Source organism: Diospyros lotus, chromosome 12 (genome assembly GCF_014633365.1).
Source record: "Diospyros lotus cultivar Yz01 chromosome 12, ASM1463336v1, whole genome shotgun sequence".
In the NCBI taxonomy this organism is placed as follows: domain Eukaryota; kingdom Viridiplantae; phylum Streptophyta; class Magnoliopsida; order Ericales; family Ebenaceae; genus Diospyros; species Diospyros lotus.
Window position 1 is genome coordinate 6,269,664 of NC_068349.1, and position 17,073 is coordinate 6,286,736.

The 17,073-nt window shown below is 33.6% G+C and overlaps 2 protein-coding genes across 3 annotated transcripts; one reads left to right on the forward strand and one right to left on the reverse strand.

Annotated features, from left to right (window-relative positions):
* Positions 1–228: 228 nt before the first annotated feature.
* LOC127786651 (early nodulin-93-like) lies at positions 229–5,907 on the forward strand. 2 transcript variants are annotated; one of them, XM_052314185.1, is made up of 4 exons: positions 229–451; positions 578–639; positions 1,194–1,245; positions 5,480–5,907. In XM_052314185.1, the coding sequence occupies exons 1-4, from the start codon at positions 337–339 to the stop codon at positions 5,581–5,583; spliced, it is 333 nt and encodes a 110-aa protein (XP_052170145.1). In that variant the 5' UTR covers positions 229–336; the 3' UTR covers positions 5,584–5,907. The 2 variants fall into 2 exon arrangements, with proteins under 2 accessions (XP_052170145.1, XP_052170144.1); XM_052314184.1 differs by having other exon boundaries at positions 235–451; positions 1,194–1,269.
* Positions 5,908–6,595: 688 nt separating this feature from the next.
* Positions 6,596–11,750, reverse strand: LOC127786650 (profilin-1). Its single transcript, XM_052314183.1, has 3 exons — positions 11,498–11,750; positions 8,606–8,743; positions 6,596–7,083 (listed from the first exon to the last, which is right to left on the reverse strand). Exons 1-3 carry the CDS (start codon positions 11,618–11,620, stop codon positions 6,949–6,951), a joined length of 396 nt encoding a protein of 131 aa, XP_052170143.1. The 5' UTR covers positions 11,621–11,750; the 3' UTR covers positions 6,596–6,948.
* Between the last annotated feature and the right edge of the window lie 5,323 nt (positions 11,751–17,073).

Below are 17,073 nucleotides of genomic sequence, written 5' to 3' on the forward strand. Positions count from 1 at the left end.
CTGAGAAGTAGTATAATTTATCTTTAAAAATATTACTAACTGAAGATGTTAAATAATAATAAGATAATATTAGAGGAAAATAATTAAGATACAATTAATCTATTTTATTGCACTTATAGAAAAAAATGTATTTAACTGACTTATACTTACTTTTTAATATTTAAATACTCTCATAATTGTTTTTATTTTATTTTTTAAACACCCCACGAACCAATATAAATAATCATTCCCTGCAATGCTAATGCTAAACAGGTCTCTCATTTTTTAATTTATATTCTTTTTCTATTAATTCCTCAAGTTTTTGGACAAACAAAGCGTCGGAAATCAGAGATCGCAATGGGAATTCCATCGACGATGAGGGATCTGTTGGCGAACCGAAGGAGTTCTCTGTTGATCGCCTCTCCACACGAAGAACAACAGAGGGTTCTGAACGCTCGCAAATGCACTGAAGGTTTGCTTCTCACGTTTTTCCGCTTGTTCTTCTCCACCAGAAAACCTAAAATTTTCTAAAAGCATGCCTTGATTCATCTAGGAGGATTATAGTTTTGAAATTGCCCGCTGTTTGTGAAATTGGCAGAGGGAGTTCGTGCTGGAGCGAAGGCAGCTTCTATCACGTGCGTGGCCACTGCGGTCCCTACTGTATGTGATCTCTGTTACTACCACTTTCCTCCTCCTCACTCATTGAATGGATAATCGCTGAATATATTGACAACAACTTTATTTATTTTTTTATTTTTTTGGTTTGGCACAATGCCAATTTTTAGAAATACCTCTTCAGTAACGAGATTAGTACAAATTGAAGCCGCAAGTAGTGGAGATTACCAATTTGGATAGGGTTCATACTCGTGAAAAGGGGACTCGATAGGAACTACCTGTACAGAATATTTGGGATGGAGACTAGTTGCTTGCATTTGCATACATGTCCCAAAGATGTTTCTTTCATTCCATAATTAAACGCATATGGACTGTTTATGCATATATTTTGATATATGCATTATTTTGCCTCAGCTTTCCTTTCTCAAGTTCCATGTTTATATGTTAGAACTTAGAAGCCCCAAGAAGCCTTGATCCCCGGCTCTGTTGGACTTATTTTGTGTTTTCCAGCCCCTTTCCTGATAGATATGATGACTTAATGGTAAATGGGGGAGGTAATATATTCTTTCTGACCTGCTATTTGACTTGCATATGGACAGTTGGTTGCTGTTCGTGTGGTTCCTTGGGCAAAGGCAAACCTTAACTACACAGGTCAAGCTCTCATCATATCAGCTGGTATGTTAGGAGATTACATTTCTCTTACTTAGCATTGTTATTTTTTTTTTTAACTTAGAATGTTTTTTGTTTATCCTTTTCTCATGCAATTATGCACCGAAGAGTAAGTTTTTGGGAGATATTTTAATCTTGTTTGTTGTGTATTACTGGTTCCACAAACACATGAGTATGAAAAACACAAAAATTGTGTGTTCATTTTTTGAATCCTTTTTTTCAAAATGTGAAAGTGATGACAGAAAACTGGAAATAACAGTAAAATGTGTGTGTGTGTGTGTGTGGGGGGGGGGGGGGGGGCACTTTCGTTTGTTTTATAGTAGTATTTTTTATTTGGGTGGATGGTCATATTTATCAGGTTTCAATCTATGTATGTTGCAACTCTGGTATGCCTCCAAGTGTTGGATGCATCTAATTCTATGCTGAGAAGCACCATATGCCAGACATATTTAATTCATATTTTTCTTATAGAGAGAATAATGGTAAAAGAGAACCAACAAAGCAGGGTAAACTCCCTTCAAAAGAGACTCAAAAGCAAAAGATCTATATATCTCTAATCATAGGCTGGCATCAAGAAAATGAACAAAAATAATACCAATCTTTTATCATAAAAACAAGAAAATGAAGACAGCTCCCTTCATATAAGGAACTGAATGGTGCCTCAAACTTTCATAAGTCCATTCCTTTGTGTTAGGAAAAGGAGGAGAGATTATCCATGCACACCTTTGAGCCACTTGGCAATAGAGAAGTAAATAATTCACTGATTTGGCACTCAACTTGTAGACAAACCACCAATGCATTATAATTTGATTCCTCTTTTATGAATTACTGATAAAAAAGAATGGAACCATGGGATTTCATCCAAGCAGAAAAGGCTCCATGGAAGGGGCTCTCAATCTTCAAATCACTTAGTGATTATGGATGTCAGGGTCTTGAACCTGATGGACCAATCCTCTTCAATTGATGAGAATCATAATTGAATTTGGGTGAGAAATGAGAGAAGAATGGAGGGAGGTGAGAATAACAGGAGGGAGCGAGAGAGAAAGAAGGTTCGGGAGGGAGAGGAATTGAGAGAGAGAGAGAGATCTGAAATTGTATGGAAATTCTTGATACCTCTCATTGGCTGGGTTAGTGTTTATATACTAAGGGCAGTTGCAACTTGACATTGGCACCAAGCCAACTACAAGGTGCAATTCAAGCAGCAGCTTGAAGGTACAACTGCATGCAACTACTATACAAAAATGAATAAGGAATCCCTTTGTAGAACATGAGGGTTCCTGGAAAAAACCCCCCTTAAAATTTCTTGCCCTCAAGAAATACAATGACTTCCTTTATTAGTAGACTTCCAGCTTCCCAATATCAGTCATTTTTGTTTCTTCTTTTCCAGCTTCCTAATGACTAGCCACTATTCCTCATCCACTATTCCTCATCCAATCACTGCCTTCTCTATTAGATTTATCTTTCTTTCTTTCTCCTTCTAGGCTGATTCCTCTTCACTCATAAGTTCCTTCTCTTGTTGTCAACGGGCTCAGGAGTCACACTTAGTTTATCCACTTGCACCAAATCTACTGCATCGTCAGTTACCATGATATCTATAATATCTTGCAGATGCCACAATTGAGAAATGTAGACGTGCTTCAAGTATTCAAACAAAAATTGTCCAAAAGCTACAGTGCTATGCCTTGTTGCAACATGAAATTCAGCCATCCACTTATTCCTTACTGGATTTGAAGGTAGTTCCAATTGACTTGTCATACCTCCAACCCTATCATCACCAGTAATAGAAAGAAATTCTAACTTCTCTGTAGTCCAAAACCTGATTTGATGCTGCAGCTGACCGACAGGAATACGAACAATCAAAGCAGCAAAAGTCTTGTTCCCAACAGCAAATCTTTTAACTTCTTTTTCCTCCTCTCTGACTCTATCTGGTGGATTCTAAAATACTAGTTTTGCGTTGTGTTCAGGTATTGGAGAAGTACCTATTCCCAGAGGTTCACCTTCAACATTTACAGACTCTAGCGCCTTTAAAGCATATTTTTCTTCCTGTTTACCGTCATCTACCATAGGCGCATTTTCAGCAAATTTCTCTTTCGAAGATGTAAAAATTGGCGTCTCCAACAATTGTAATTCCTTTCTTTTCATCCTGAATTTCCTGATCTAGAGCAAGTAATTCTTCAACTTCTTGCAGAGCAGAGGTCTTAGGTAAGATTCCAGCAGGAGCTGGAATCGGTTCTGCAATGGATCTTGAATAAAGATCCACTGGTATACTGACCTGATTCTTCTTAGAAAACATCATAAAAAATTCATCAAACTTACTTGATAGCCTTTCAATTTGCTGTCAATTCTGTCCAAAGTATTCGCAATTCCTGTATCCATCTTCTCAGTTCAAATCCTTGCAAATTCTCCTCTGTAACAGCTTCTTGATTAACAGCTTCTAAGGGTCTCCTTGGCAACCTGACTTCGGTCTGGTAAACTTAGTCCGCCTCTATAGCGGCTTCAAGTTCAGCCAACCTAATTCCGCCTCAAACGGAATCCGCTGAGATCTGGATCTGCTTCGCTTTATATTCAGACCTCGATTAACTGGAGCAGAAGGAGTCGAAGGCCAAGGAACTGCTCTGTTGCAGTCTCCTGAGGACTCAAGAGAGTCAATTTCCGGCAATATCTTGGCTCTAATCTAGCTCGCCAGATATCGCTCAGCACTGTTTCGATTAACGGCAGAGGAACAGCCTCACGATATCACTTCTATCGAATTCAACTACCAAGACCAGCCGCTTGGAAATCTCATGAATTCTGCTTCGGAGCTTGCCCCTATGGGTCGCCTAGAACTGTAGACGCTGCCTATGAATTGGCTCCACTGAATCTCTGCTAAGTTGCGCCTGAATTACAGTGACTCTGATCGCGATCCCTGCTGCTTCGGATCTGCCCTAGCTGCCTTAATATCACCTCAATCATTGTCCAATGGCCGAAGGACCACTGGCTATGATACCACTTTGTTTGGGTCTTGAACCTGATGGACCAATTCTCTACAATTGATGAGAATCAGAACAGAATTTGGGTGAGAAATGAGGGAAGAATGGAGGGAGGTAAGAAGAACAGGAGGGAGCGAGAGAGAAAGAAGGTGCGGAAAGGAGAGTAATTGAGAGAGAGAAATCTGAAATTGTATGGAAATTCTTGATGCCTCTCATTAGCTGGGTTAGTGTTATATACTAAGGCCAGTTGCAACTTGACGTTTGCACCAAGCCAACCACAAGGTACAATTCAAGCAGCAGCTTGAAGGTACAACTGCATACAACTGCTATACAAAAATGAATAAGGAATCCCTTTATAGAACATGAGGGTTCCTGACAATGGAATATCAAAAAAAAAGTACAACCCTGTTTCATATTTTAAAAACTAATGTAGGCTTCTACATTGAATGAAAGTCTCATCCATATACATACAGATATATATTGTGTACTTTTTACTTGAACATATTTGCTCTGCAGGTGTCTAACTAAATATGTTGGCTGTCCCATATCCTAGTCCCAGTATCAAGCGTTCAACATGACTATCTCACAAATTTAAAGAGTGGCTCTAACACAGAGTTTTTTCAAAACTTAAGCTTGTTTAAATAAAAAAAAATTACAATATAAAACTTCAACCAAACTTATTCCCCAAACTAGTAGCTCTCTCTATTCATCAGAAAAGATATAAAAGGTGATTTCTGCTGAACAAAACTGCTAAACCACAAGCATGGCTTTTGCTCAACGGCAAAAGGCACAATTTTGGTTTATATTTTTGCCTAAAACCACAATTGTGATTTTTGTTCAATGGCAAAAACCACAATTTTGGTTTTTGCTCTTGGCTGCAATCACAATTGCTGTTTCTGCCCAAAATCCGAAGACCACGTTGGCGGTTTACAGAATTTCCTTGATATTTTCAGGTGTGGTGGATGATGAGGTGGCTTTGATGCGACATGAGAGTTTTATTTTGAGAATAAGTTTGATTAAGGTTTTAGTTTGTAAAATTTTTGTAAATAGGTTTAAATAAAAAAAAACAACTCATCTGACATATTGATTAGTATTGTGATCCTGCAAGCATATCTTTATCAGATGCTCCTGTTAACTACCTTCAACACACAGAAATTTATTCGTTTGCATATATCTGATGTTTACTCATGTATTTGCTCCCAAATTTTTAAAAAAATTGATTATTGCTTTTCTCTGTTGACGGACAGCAACTATTGCTGCATATTTCATTACTGTGGACAAAACCATCTTGGAATGTGCAAGAAGGAATGCACAATACGAGAAATTGGCGCAATATGTGAAATCAGACTGAACTTTTTCCAAGTATTCCATTACTGCTGTCAAGGCTGTGTGAGGAGGATATGACAAGATCAGGCTGAGTCTGGCTCTGATATACTGCCACCACAACTCCATACATGTCTTACCCCTTCATGTTTGTAAACAACTGCATGTTGCAGTTACTGCCGGTACTATTTATAAGTTACTTGTGTTGGTTTAACTATTTGGCACATGCATACATCTCTTGCTCCAATTTTGCTGCAGTACTGAGGTGTAGATATGAGGCTGCGCAAAATTTATCTTTGCTAATGTAAACATTCGGCTCCTGTATTATTAAGTGTGCTGTCTTATTTTCGTCTGCTTTGAGTTTTGACAATGAAAGTGAAATTGCTCTAGAAGTTTATTTAAGCAGACAATTTTAAAGGGGAGTATTTGGAAGATATCCTCCTCTTCAAGGGAATGTTATGATTTGAAACAAAAAGAATCCAAATTTGGAGGCCCGTCTTTCAAAAATTGCTCTTCTTTGTTCTGTTTTGCCAAACAAAATTGTGTTCCTTAGTGAAGTTATTTTGCAGGTTAGTGGTCATTGCACTGTTGTTATCGAGCCATTTGACAAAACTTCCAGTATTCAGGTATCAATTTTTATGTTTTTGAAAAGAATATGACCCCTTCCAGAAAAAGTAGTTTCTTTTTCTTCTCGTTTCATTTGTACTTTCCATTAATTCTTTTGGCTTGAGCTTCAATAGAAATTGCAAATTTCAGATCTCAAACTCATAACCTACACCAAGATCGATGGATCATATATCCTAGTTTTGCAGGCAAAATCATTTCGGCACCTAACTGATCAAGGGATTGGGATAATTTCTTCAAGTTGTTATGCTAAGCTGCAGTTGATTAATCACAGAAAACAATATTCTTCTTGCACTGTAGAATGAGTTAGTAAAAGAGACAGAAAATGTGTTTTTGGCATCAAAGAGGAAAAGAGAAATGCTTTCAGATCCACAATCAGCCATGGAAAAGATAATTAAATCACTCAGATGTTGATCTTAGGGGAAACACAAATCTTATTAAACAGTATAATCAAAATCAACATGCAACCTCTCGGAAGTGTTTACAATGCCAAATAGCTTTGTATAAAGGAAGAAGACCATATTCTTCCAAGCAGCAATCCAGACACATTCTCCATTACTGGTGAAATATATAGATGCCACCACAATGCCACAATTCCAACTTCAGGTGGCCGAATACAAACCCCTGAAGAGATGTGGGGGACTCAGGGGGAAAGGTTTGCAAGTAAACATGAACCAAGAAAGAAAGAAAAAAGCTAAAACCCCAGCACCAAAAAAAAAGGGAAGACGTCCAAAACAAAAAGAAAAAGGTGTACATAAGAATGCAACTACTACAGACCCTGGTCAATCAGATAATCGCCCAGCCTTTCCACAATCATGTTGCACTGGCCAGGGGTCATTGGTTCGTCGTATATTCCAATTATCAGAGCCTGATTGGTCTTCTTGACAGTAGCACCACCAGGGCCCTGAAAGGAGGGGAAATCAACTATACTAACTCTGTTCATAAGTTGAAGTTGAAAAACATATAAATACCGGTATCGTAGTGAACTGTACTGCCAGTATTTCAAGGCAATAGCTGTGAAACATAAATATTTTGAACAAGAAATATTTACAGCTGCTACAATAGGTGGTTAAATATTGACTTCAGGAGTTTCTTCACTCGTACAACTGCTATGTTGGAGACTATAAGCAGCTGTATGGCCAACCATGTTTCTTATTCCAAAGGTTTTCCAGTTATGTGAGATCTGCTCAAATGTGCTGAAATATGAATACTCAAGAGTGGTTTATAAAAATTAATAATACCATCCCACCCCCCCAACCCTCAAAAAAAGGTAAACTAAAAAAGAATAATTCAATCACAGAATACAAAAACGTGTTGCGAGTTGAACATGGTAATGGCACTAAAGACCAAAACATGTGGGCAAGAACATGTAAAAAACACAATTACATAAAGGACAGAAACAAGAAGATGACCCTATTTAGCCAGCCTATTGAGAATGGAAACTGTTGGTAACACATTTTAGAACCTACTGAACCCTATATTGAGGGTTTTGAATCCTAACATTCCCTCCATGATAATGTGTTAGGAACAACAATTTTTCACAGGAGAAAAGATCATTACAGGAGGTCGTTTAATGATTATGCGTGTAGGGATAAATAAATGGGTATAGAGATGTAAGTGGAGGTTACGGCTTTGGAGAAAGAAATAATGTAGGAAAAGTCATCATAGCCGATGGTATGTTCTAGAAGCAGAATGAACATTTGATCATGTGTAAAAATAACTTATCAACCAATCAAATAGACTACTCTCTTAAGAGACAAAAGAATCATTATATTGCATGGATTATAAGGATAGCCGATGAAGTAAAAAGCTTACAAAAATTTATACCACCAATTTGAGACAAAAGATAGGAAATTATATATATATATATATATATAAAAAAAACTAGCTAAAGTAAGAAACAGAAAAATAAGGGATTTGAGCCAAGTAAATAAAAGACAAAAATCAAAAGGTGTTGGTAAATGGGGGGACAATCAAAGAGAGATGAAAAGAATATTTTTGAAACTATTCAATGAATGTGGCAAATATTACGCCAGGACATCTTAGTAATTTCAAACAAATAACAATTATATATTCTAAAGACCTATCTGCCTGAACAAAATAAAGCAAGCTATGGAAAAATGGTAAAAGTGGTTAAACTAGATAATATTGTGATAGCAGCATAAAAGTACATGAGAAAATAAATCATTTTATAATTAACAAAATTATTTAATGTGATCCTTGGTTCAAAGAGGATGCCTAACGAGTGAAGAAAGGGAACTGCAGTGCCCACCATAAGAATAAAGGATATGTTCAGAATTGTGAAAATTATGGAAAGATGAACTAACCAGTCATACTATAAAACTCTAAAGAGGAGTAATCAAACATGGATTAAGAAGAGATTGAGAAAGATGTCCAATAATATGTTCAATTCAATGGAGCCATACCTTTTTTCCTCTTATAACAGCGCCTGGCTCACCTTGGATCACCATATACTTTGTCCCACCAAGGTATAAGCCGGTTGGTGCAAGTGACCCGGGTTCAGAAAAGTCATTCATAATAGCAGTTATTTCTTCAGGCTTAAACTGCAAAAGCAATCAAATAATCAAGACATGTAGGTAAGAAACGAATCCGTAAAGACCCATCATCTCACTCTCATTGCCCCCTCCTCTCTTCTTTCTACAACCAACATATGGGGCAGTCATTACAATAACAGTGAGGAAGATGCAGTAAGATCATACATTTCTTTGGCAGTGTCAAGAGGAAGGCAATGCATTTGCAAACCTAAATGAAAAGACTTTGCACTCAAGTGTGTCAGCGTGTCCGCATGCCTGTGCCATTTTAAGTTGACCAATTTCTCCTCTCCTATTAATTCCTTTGACCATAAAAATAGAAAGCTATTACCCAATAGGAGGTAACCTAACAGATTCTTCATGCCATGATAGGTCATATAAACAAAACAAACATACAGCATAACATGAAAAACAAGCATCATCAGCCTCCTCAATTTACGCCCTTCAAATTCCCAAAATAAGCTCGTATCCATTTTCATTACGTAACTAATCTCTATATATGGGTATGATATACGTACAAATGATAGAACCTCCGGAAATCCCAATTCCAATACACGATTGTATATGGGTATGCACTATGCATATGCGTACAAATGGTAGAACCCCCCGAAATCTCAATTCCAATATACAATTTTGCAAATAAAGTGCATGAATGAGCAAAAACTAAGGAAAATTTAATTGCTAAAATCAAATAAGACACCAAGGTACTAGGCACCTCTACTTTCACACTTGATTGGGACCCATTGCATAATCATAAGTACTGATGAAAAGTAATACACAACATGCAATTTCTCCAAATTTATCAGTGAAGGGACAGTAATAAAATTGTGAACAGTGATTATTTTATGTAATATGACTAAAGACAGGTCACTATAACATCACTATCTTTTCTTTTCTTTTTTCTTTGAATTTTTTCACAAGCTGATGTAGATCATTGTGCATTACTTTAAATCATTATTCGTCTCTAAATTTTTGAAGAATAATTACATGGCATGTTGGTGGATCCATTCAAGAAAAAAACAAAATTTGAAATCACGTTATTCATAATAAAGTTGGAGTGGTGCCTTTTGAAGATAAGATGTGCAAAACACATTTATAATTGTTTGGACATATAAGAACGCCAATAAATGCACCTATAAAGAGAGTGGATAAAAGAAATTTTTAGCAAAAGAGAAGAGAAAACCATGCGCCTTCCGTTGAGGAGAGCTGTTCACAAGAAGCGGTTATGAGCTCTTTCTTGTTCTTGTTCAGAAGATGTAATTCCTTCAGTTGCACTAGTGGATTGAGTAACCTTGTTTTCTTTTTTTAGTGCCAACAAGTTGTTGGTTAATAAAAACATGAGTTTCGATAGGCTGGAGGACTGAGACTAGTTGTAGGATAAAGGCCTTAAAATAAAATGAAAGGAATTTTTTAGCAATTTTTCACTTATCCAAGAAATCCCTTTCTTGGCATTTGTATTTGAGAGAGAGAGAGAGAGATGTGTAGGTCAGTTCCTTCAGTAAACTTTCTTGGTAAGTCAAAAGTGAACTTTAGGGAAGTAAGTAGTCCTGTAAACAATTCATAAACCATTCATATCTGGCACTTGATGAGATCAATCTCCAAATTAGAATACTTGATAGGAAACCCTTATGCATGACATATGATATAATGACCTTATACAAGATATGATTATGGATAGAGATAATTGACAAGCTAGAATCCATATATCTAATCAAGTCTACTGAGATTAAGGCTTAATGAGTTAGTGGGGTTACGTGGTGCATTGATTCTTTGTGGATGACAATCCCTCCACATGAGGTATGCCCAACCCAACATTGATACCCCTCCATTCAATGCTGGTGGATCGTGCCATGTTTGATTGTCATGTCTATAACTCCATTTTGGCTTCAATTCTGCAAACCTTCCTAAAACCTAGCATCATCAAGACAGGCATTTTCCTCCAATCCTTACTAAATGCATTATTGTTCAAATACCTTTGTACACACATCCAATACAAGTTTAGCCTAAGTCTTTAAACCAAGATGCTTGCAAACTCACTTATGACCCTCCCCCCATACATTTAGACAATTTCACCAAATCAAGTAAATTCTTTATAGTGTGCTTGGGGGAGATGGAATGAAAATGAGTGGGAAGGGGTTCATCCCCATTTAGGAAAAAAAAAAATAATAGAATAAAAATTCAACCCTATTTTTGTCTCATTTAAATTGGGGAATAATAATGGATGGAATAGATATTGATAATTTTTTTTACTTTTTTATTGAAAATTTAACCTTGTATATTCTAATTTTATAAAACTTTAATTTGTCCTTAATTTAACAAAACTCCATGTCTTTACCAAGAGGGGATAACAGCTATTTTTTTGCTTCAATATTTTCCCGTTCCATCCACCTCCGCTAGTACCGCTACTCTCCTAGACGCGAGAAAACTCAGGAAAGTAATTTAGAACTCTTTCAAACAAAGAAAAAATATATATTAAATTCCACTTTGCTCCTTCTGTTCCATTCCATTAGTCACTCTCTCGCCAACAAAGCTTTATGAATTTTCCTAGCCTAGGCGTATTTGACAAGGTTTTGCTTCTGTTGCATTCAGAAGTTGAAAAGCCCCAACCAAAACAACCCGAATCGGCTCGAAACAAGCCCGGATCACCGGTAATCATCAAGGATAGAAAACAATAATCAATTAGTACAAGTACTTGACTCCAAGTCAAAGATGAAAACCAAACGGCTCGATGAATCAGATCAAAGATGGGATAAAAAATTCTTTCACCTGAGGGAAAGTGGCGCTTTGGGCCCAAACGCTGCCGTCTTGGCCGATGATGGCGGCGGCGGCGAGGTGGTTGCCTTCAATATCGCACATCAAGTGCTCATCCACATATGTTTGCCACGACATCTCTGCTCTCTGCTCTCTGCTCTCTGCTCTCTGCGTTCAAATCTCTCCCTCTTCTTCTTCTTCTCTTCCTTAAAGATCGAACAGATTGCGTTAAAAATAAGCTCTGATGGATACACACACGCACACACCCCAAAGCACTGGAAGATTATTACAAGTAGTTGGCTCTATTGCGTGTGGGTCCACTCCTCAGACAATAGAACACGCTTTCTTCCTCCTCCTTTTTTTCTCTCTTTTTGTTTTTGTTTTTTCTAAGGCTCTGTTTAAACGAATGAATTTTAAAATTTAAAATTTATTTGTAATGAATTTTATGTAAAATTTATTTGGAAAATAATTATTAATTTAAAATATAAATTTTAAAGAAATTTTAAGAACTTATGTCTATAATGGATTTAAAATTAAATTTTTATTTTTTCTTATTTCTTGAAATACCTTGATATAATAATCTTGTTAACATTGTTGTTAAAATCCCGATTTTATGCGTACGATTTTACGATTCGAAGACCCCCAAACGATTCAAATCCCATGTAAAATCTAATTTGGGATAAAATCCTATAAAATCTCGATTTTACATGTACGATTTTACGATTTTACGTTTCAGAGATCCCCAAACGATTTTACGATTCAAAGACCTCCATTGATTTAAGTTGTAATTTAGAGAATGCTTCCAACGTCTCAATGTCACATAGCATCTGACATTGAAACTTATGCAATGATTGTTATATTTTGCCTCTAAATTGGAACTTGATTTAACATTGATTGCATAAGTAAATCAAGACAAACAAGTAATTAATTAATGGACCACCTAACTCCAAATCGGGATATTACTTTATTTAATCAATGTTAAATCAAGAAAAAATTGCAATCTAAATCTAATGGAAGACGTTGGAAGTATCCTCTAAAGAATTTTAAGCTATATTTTACCTCTAAATTACCTATATTTTTCCTTTAAATTGCCTATACCAACCTGCTAGTTTTTGAGCTATATTTTGGAAATATCATCTTTTGAATTATAATAAGGAATAATTAGGTTATTAAATGATATTAATTCATTTTCTACAAAATTGTGTTATTATAAACATATATTTACAAAAATTAAAGGGTATTTTTAATTATTTCTAAAATCTTACGATTTTACGATTCGATTTTACGATACGATTTTATAGACCCTTTGTCGATCCCACTTAAAATCCCGATTTTAACAACCTTGCTTGTTAAAATAAAGAAAAAATTATTATAAAAAAAGAAAATATATATAGAGAGATTTTTATATTTTGAACATATATATTAAATTTCAAAATTAATTCTAAAATTAGAAATTAACTTAATATATTATATTTAATAATTTAAATAAAATTAAATATAAAATAAAATAATTAATTAAAATAAAATTATACTTGAAATGACTTGGTTTGCAATCTCTAGTAGAGACGTCAGAGTGGTGGGGAGGGGTGATATTAGTGTCTGTGTTAGTGACGGCAATAAAGATGAAAAGTGGAAATGGGTGGAGAGAGAAAATAAGGATATTTTTATTCATAAATAAATTTTATTCTCAATTTATCTAATTTATTTCTAAATTTCACCAATTTTGATGAAATTTAATTTAGCCTAATTGAATTTCATGAAATTCAATTGATAACTTTTATTTGTATTCCTAAATAGAAGATTAAAAAGGGGGAAATGTTAATTTAGGTTAAATGATTTTAATTAGGTTGTGATTAACACAGGGTTTATAAGTTATAATTGTATGTTTAATTTTAATTAAAAAATACAAAATAATTCAGTGCAATATAAGGTATAAGAGTAATTCTTACAAATGACATTTTACAAAAATATATCTTTTGAGAATATGACACAAGAAGGTGGTCTTTATCAAGACACACACAAATACATGCACATATAATTGATTGTTGAGTTTGTCGTTCTTCCGTGATTTCTGAACTTTGTACTCTTGATTATATTAGAAAAGATAAATTATAAATATGATGATTCGTTTTACTGTACAAGACAAAGATCAAACTCACAATCTATTAAATTGACATCAACATATCATTTATTTGATAGCTAACTTATGTTAGGACACATAATTAATTGTTAATAAAAGTAGTGTTAGATCGTTGCGATAAGGAGAAGTTAAACGAGTTAGGTCATTTGTAGGTTGTTTAACTCCACTCATCATGGGTTGGGTTTTGGCTTGACCAATTATTATAACAACTGAATTTGACTTAGTTGTACTTAGGATAACGTCTCTTTGCGGATGTCCCGTCACGGTATCCCTTTTCATGATGAGAAATTTTAACTTCACTCTGATTCACCAACAACTGCGCTAGAGGTTAGCCCATCTCCCCAAACAGACTACTAGGACAACCCCGTGGGGTTAGACTCAGTTGTACATGAGCTAATACTAGGTGGAGCAAAGCCCAATAGTTCTGGGCTTGTAGCCAGTTTGCCGCTCATGGCCTCCTTCGGCCTTTGTTGTGCTCCAACAAATTTTGATTTTTTAAAAATTATATTGATATTGCAATTTTAGTACTTAATATGGTTTAACACTCTAAAAATTATATAAATTATTTAATATAACCAGAGATTATTAGTATGAGAATAAATTATAAAAATATGAGATTAATAAGTTTAAAAATTAAAAGATGTAACAAAAAATTATATAAATATGGTTATTTGTAATATCGATGCCGATATAATATAACATATAAATGTGTATATAAAATTATCAATGTTTAAAATTTTAGATAATATAATATTAATATATATACATATATAATATTAATATGGATTTTTTTTTCAATTTAATAAGCTTTTAGTCTCGTAATTTAAATTATTTAACGTTTTAACTTCATTGTTACGTAGATGTAGCATTTGAAATTTTTGAAGATTCAAATATAAAATAATGTTTAAAGTGAAATTGAAAAGTATTTTAAAAATATACTAATAAAACCATTTAAAAACTGAGTTGGCCTGATCAATGTTGCTCTGAAAATGCCCAAGAGGGGGTAAATTAGACTTTTAAACTTATAAAAAGGCTTAAAAAAAATTATAGAAATTTTTTTAATAAGAGTTTAACATTTTTAGCTTGATTTTTCAAGACAAATAAAGTAATTAAAGTTAAGCAAAGGTCAACCACAACACAATAAGTTTTACAGTGGTTTGGCTTACTAAAACTTACATTATCTCCAGAGCCAAAGATTGAGGGTTCCACTAAATATCAAAAATAAATTTTCTTAGTCTTTGTTAGGAGCTACAAAATCTCTTACACAAAAAATATAAATTTGAGGCAAGTAAAATAAACATCACTTAAATGAGATACAAATTATACACAAAAGTCATATTTGTTAATCAAAATATAGACTAAAAAAAATCAAAAAAACTAAGATATAAAAATATTCCAGACTTTTATCCTTTCCAATATATTTGTTAAATTTATCTGATGACCCTTAAAAAAAAAGTCACGTGACTTCTTATTTGGCATTTTTTAAATATGTTTATCTATTCCCTCCAAATAAACATATTTTGGATCTTACAGATAAAAAAAATAGCACATATGTCCTCAAGTATATTTCAAAAAATTTAAAAAATAGTTTGATAAAAATTTTAGAATGCATCCCACGCTTATATTGACAATTCCATATTTTAGTTCAGAGAGTATTTGAATTTTATCTTCATATAATCTTATCTTACTCATTTTAATAAATGTTATAATTGTAGTGCATTTCAAATAGATATTATGAGAATAACAGAGATGCAGATTTACATTCTTTGTTGATTTGATATGTGATATATAATTTTTTTTTTTTTTAAGTTCGAGGATAAGCATAAAAAAAAAAAAATACAAGTTTGAAGATTTTAAACATTGTATTTTAACAAAAGAAAAGAGACTAGATTAAACATTGTATTTTAAATGTACTAAACTCTCAATATAATACACTGTTTCAAATTAGTCAATTATATAGAGATATTGATTGACTAAATAGAAACAAATCAAATATATCATTTTGCAAAGTTTTAAAAAATATGGTTAATTATAAAAATATTACGGCTGATACAAAAATAATTGAGTCAAACTTTTATTATGTAAAACAAAATATTTTCAATATACTATTTCAGAAGTCAAACTTTTAGGAAACAAAGCTGCTTGCGCCCTCACCGGACCTTTGTTTCGTTCCAAAATCATTCCAGAGTTTATCCTTACATGAAACCGGAGCCCCCTCAAGGTTCTGTTTTTTTTTCGGAAGTCTTCTACGATAATTCAATTTTTCAGTCTGAATCAAAGTTGTATTTTATCTGTACCTAAAATCGTCTCAATTTTTATTTATTTTAACACCATAAATCCTATCTCAGGACGTTCGTTGAGATCATATTTATTTTCTTAGACAATTACACTTTGGAACATTCCTCACAGTTGATTCGGTACTTGTAACTGTACGAAATTATACTTAAGTCTTTAATCTTTTGATAATTTTACTTATGACCCATGTTAAAATTACTCTTGAGCTCTTTAAAAAATTTGGGATATTACAAAAATCCTGCCTTATCTTCATTTGACTAGGTAAATTCTTTGTCAATTTAAGATAATTGAGCTCACGAACCTCAAAAATAACTTCTGAATATTTTGACTCACTTTATCTATAAAAAATCCAAACTCTATTAATAAAGCTCGATATCATCTCAATTCATTTTGATAAATCCTCCATGAATCCAAGATAGTTGAGTTTGAAAATCTTATAGATAATTTCAAATATTCCAACTCATTTCACTTATATAAAAATTAAAATTTTCACGGATAAACCATTCATTTCAATGATAAGTGTTCACTACACCTTTATCAATCAGTTTATACTAATTTGAATGTCAAAGACTATATTGAGAGGATCAATCTTGCCCTTTTTTTATAGTTGTACTCGCATCAATCCAAACCTTAATAACTAATCCCAACCGTCAAATTTTATTTCACATCAAGTCATCTTCCCCATTTTAATAATTACCCTTACAAAGAGGATACAATCTTATTGTTTTTACATATATAAACCATTTGTCTCTCACATATCTTATGTTCAATAGTCATGCATGAGCTCTGTATCATATATCATTCTCATCTTATTTAAATTCATATATATACTTTGCATGTGTTGTTATTTAAATGTTCCACATTATGAGATAGATAACAAAAATGGATTTATAATTGTTGACTACAAAATTTCTTCCCAATTTTAACAAAATTTATGATTATATAAAATGTTCTTATTTTAATTTTATGAGTAACGTGCTCAATAATTTTCTTAAAAAATAATTCATTTAATATATTTCACAACAAAAATTTGATATTCAAGTCCATAATATCATCTACTTATTCTTTATTTAGTTTAAATATATTTTATAGTGTTAGCAAAATGATATGAATTGACAAAATAATCCGGACTCGTATCATTTTATCCCACGAGGTC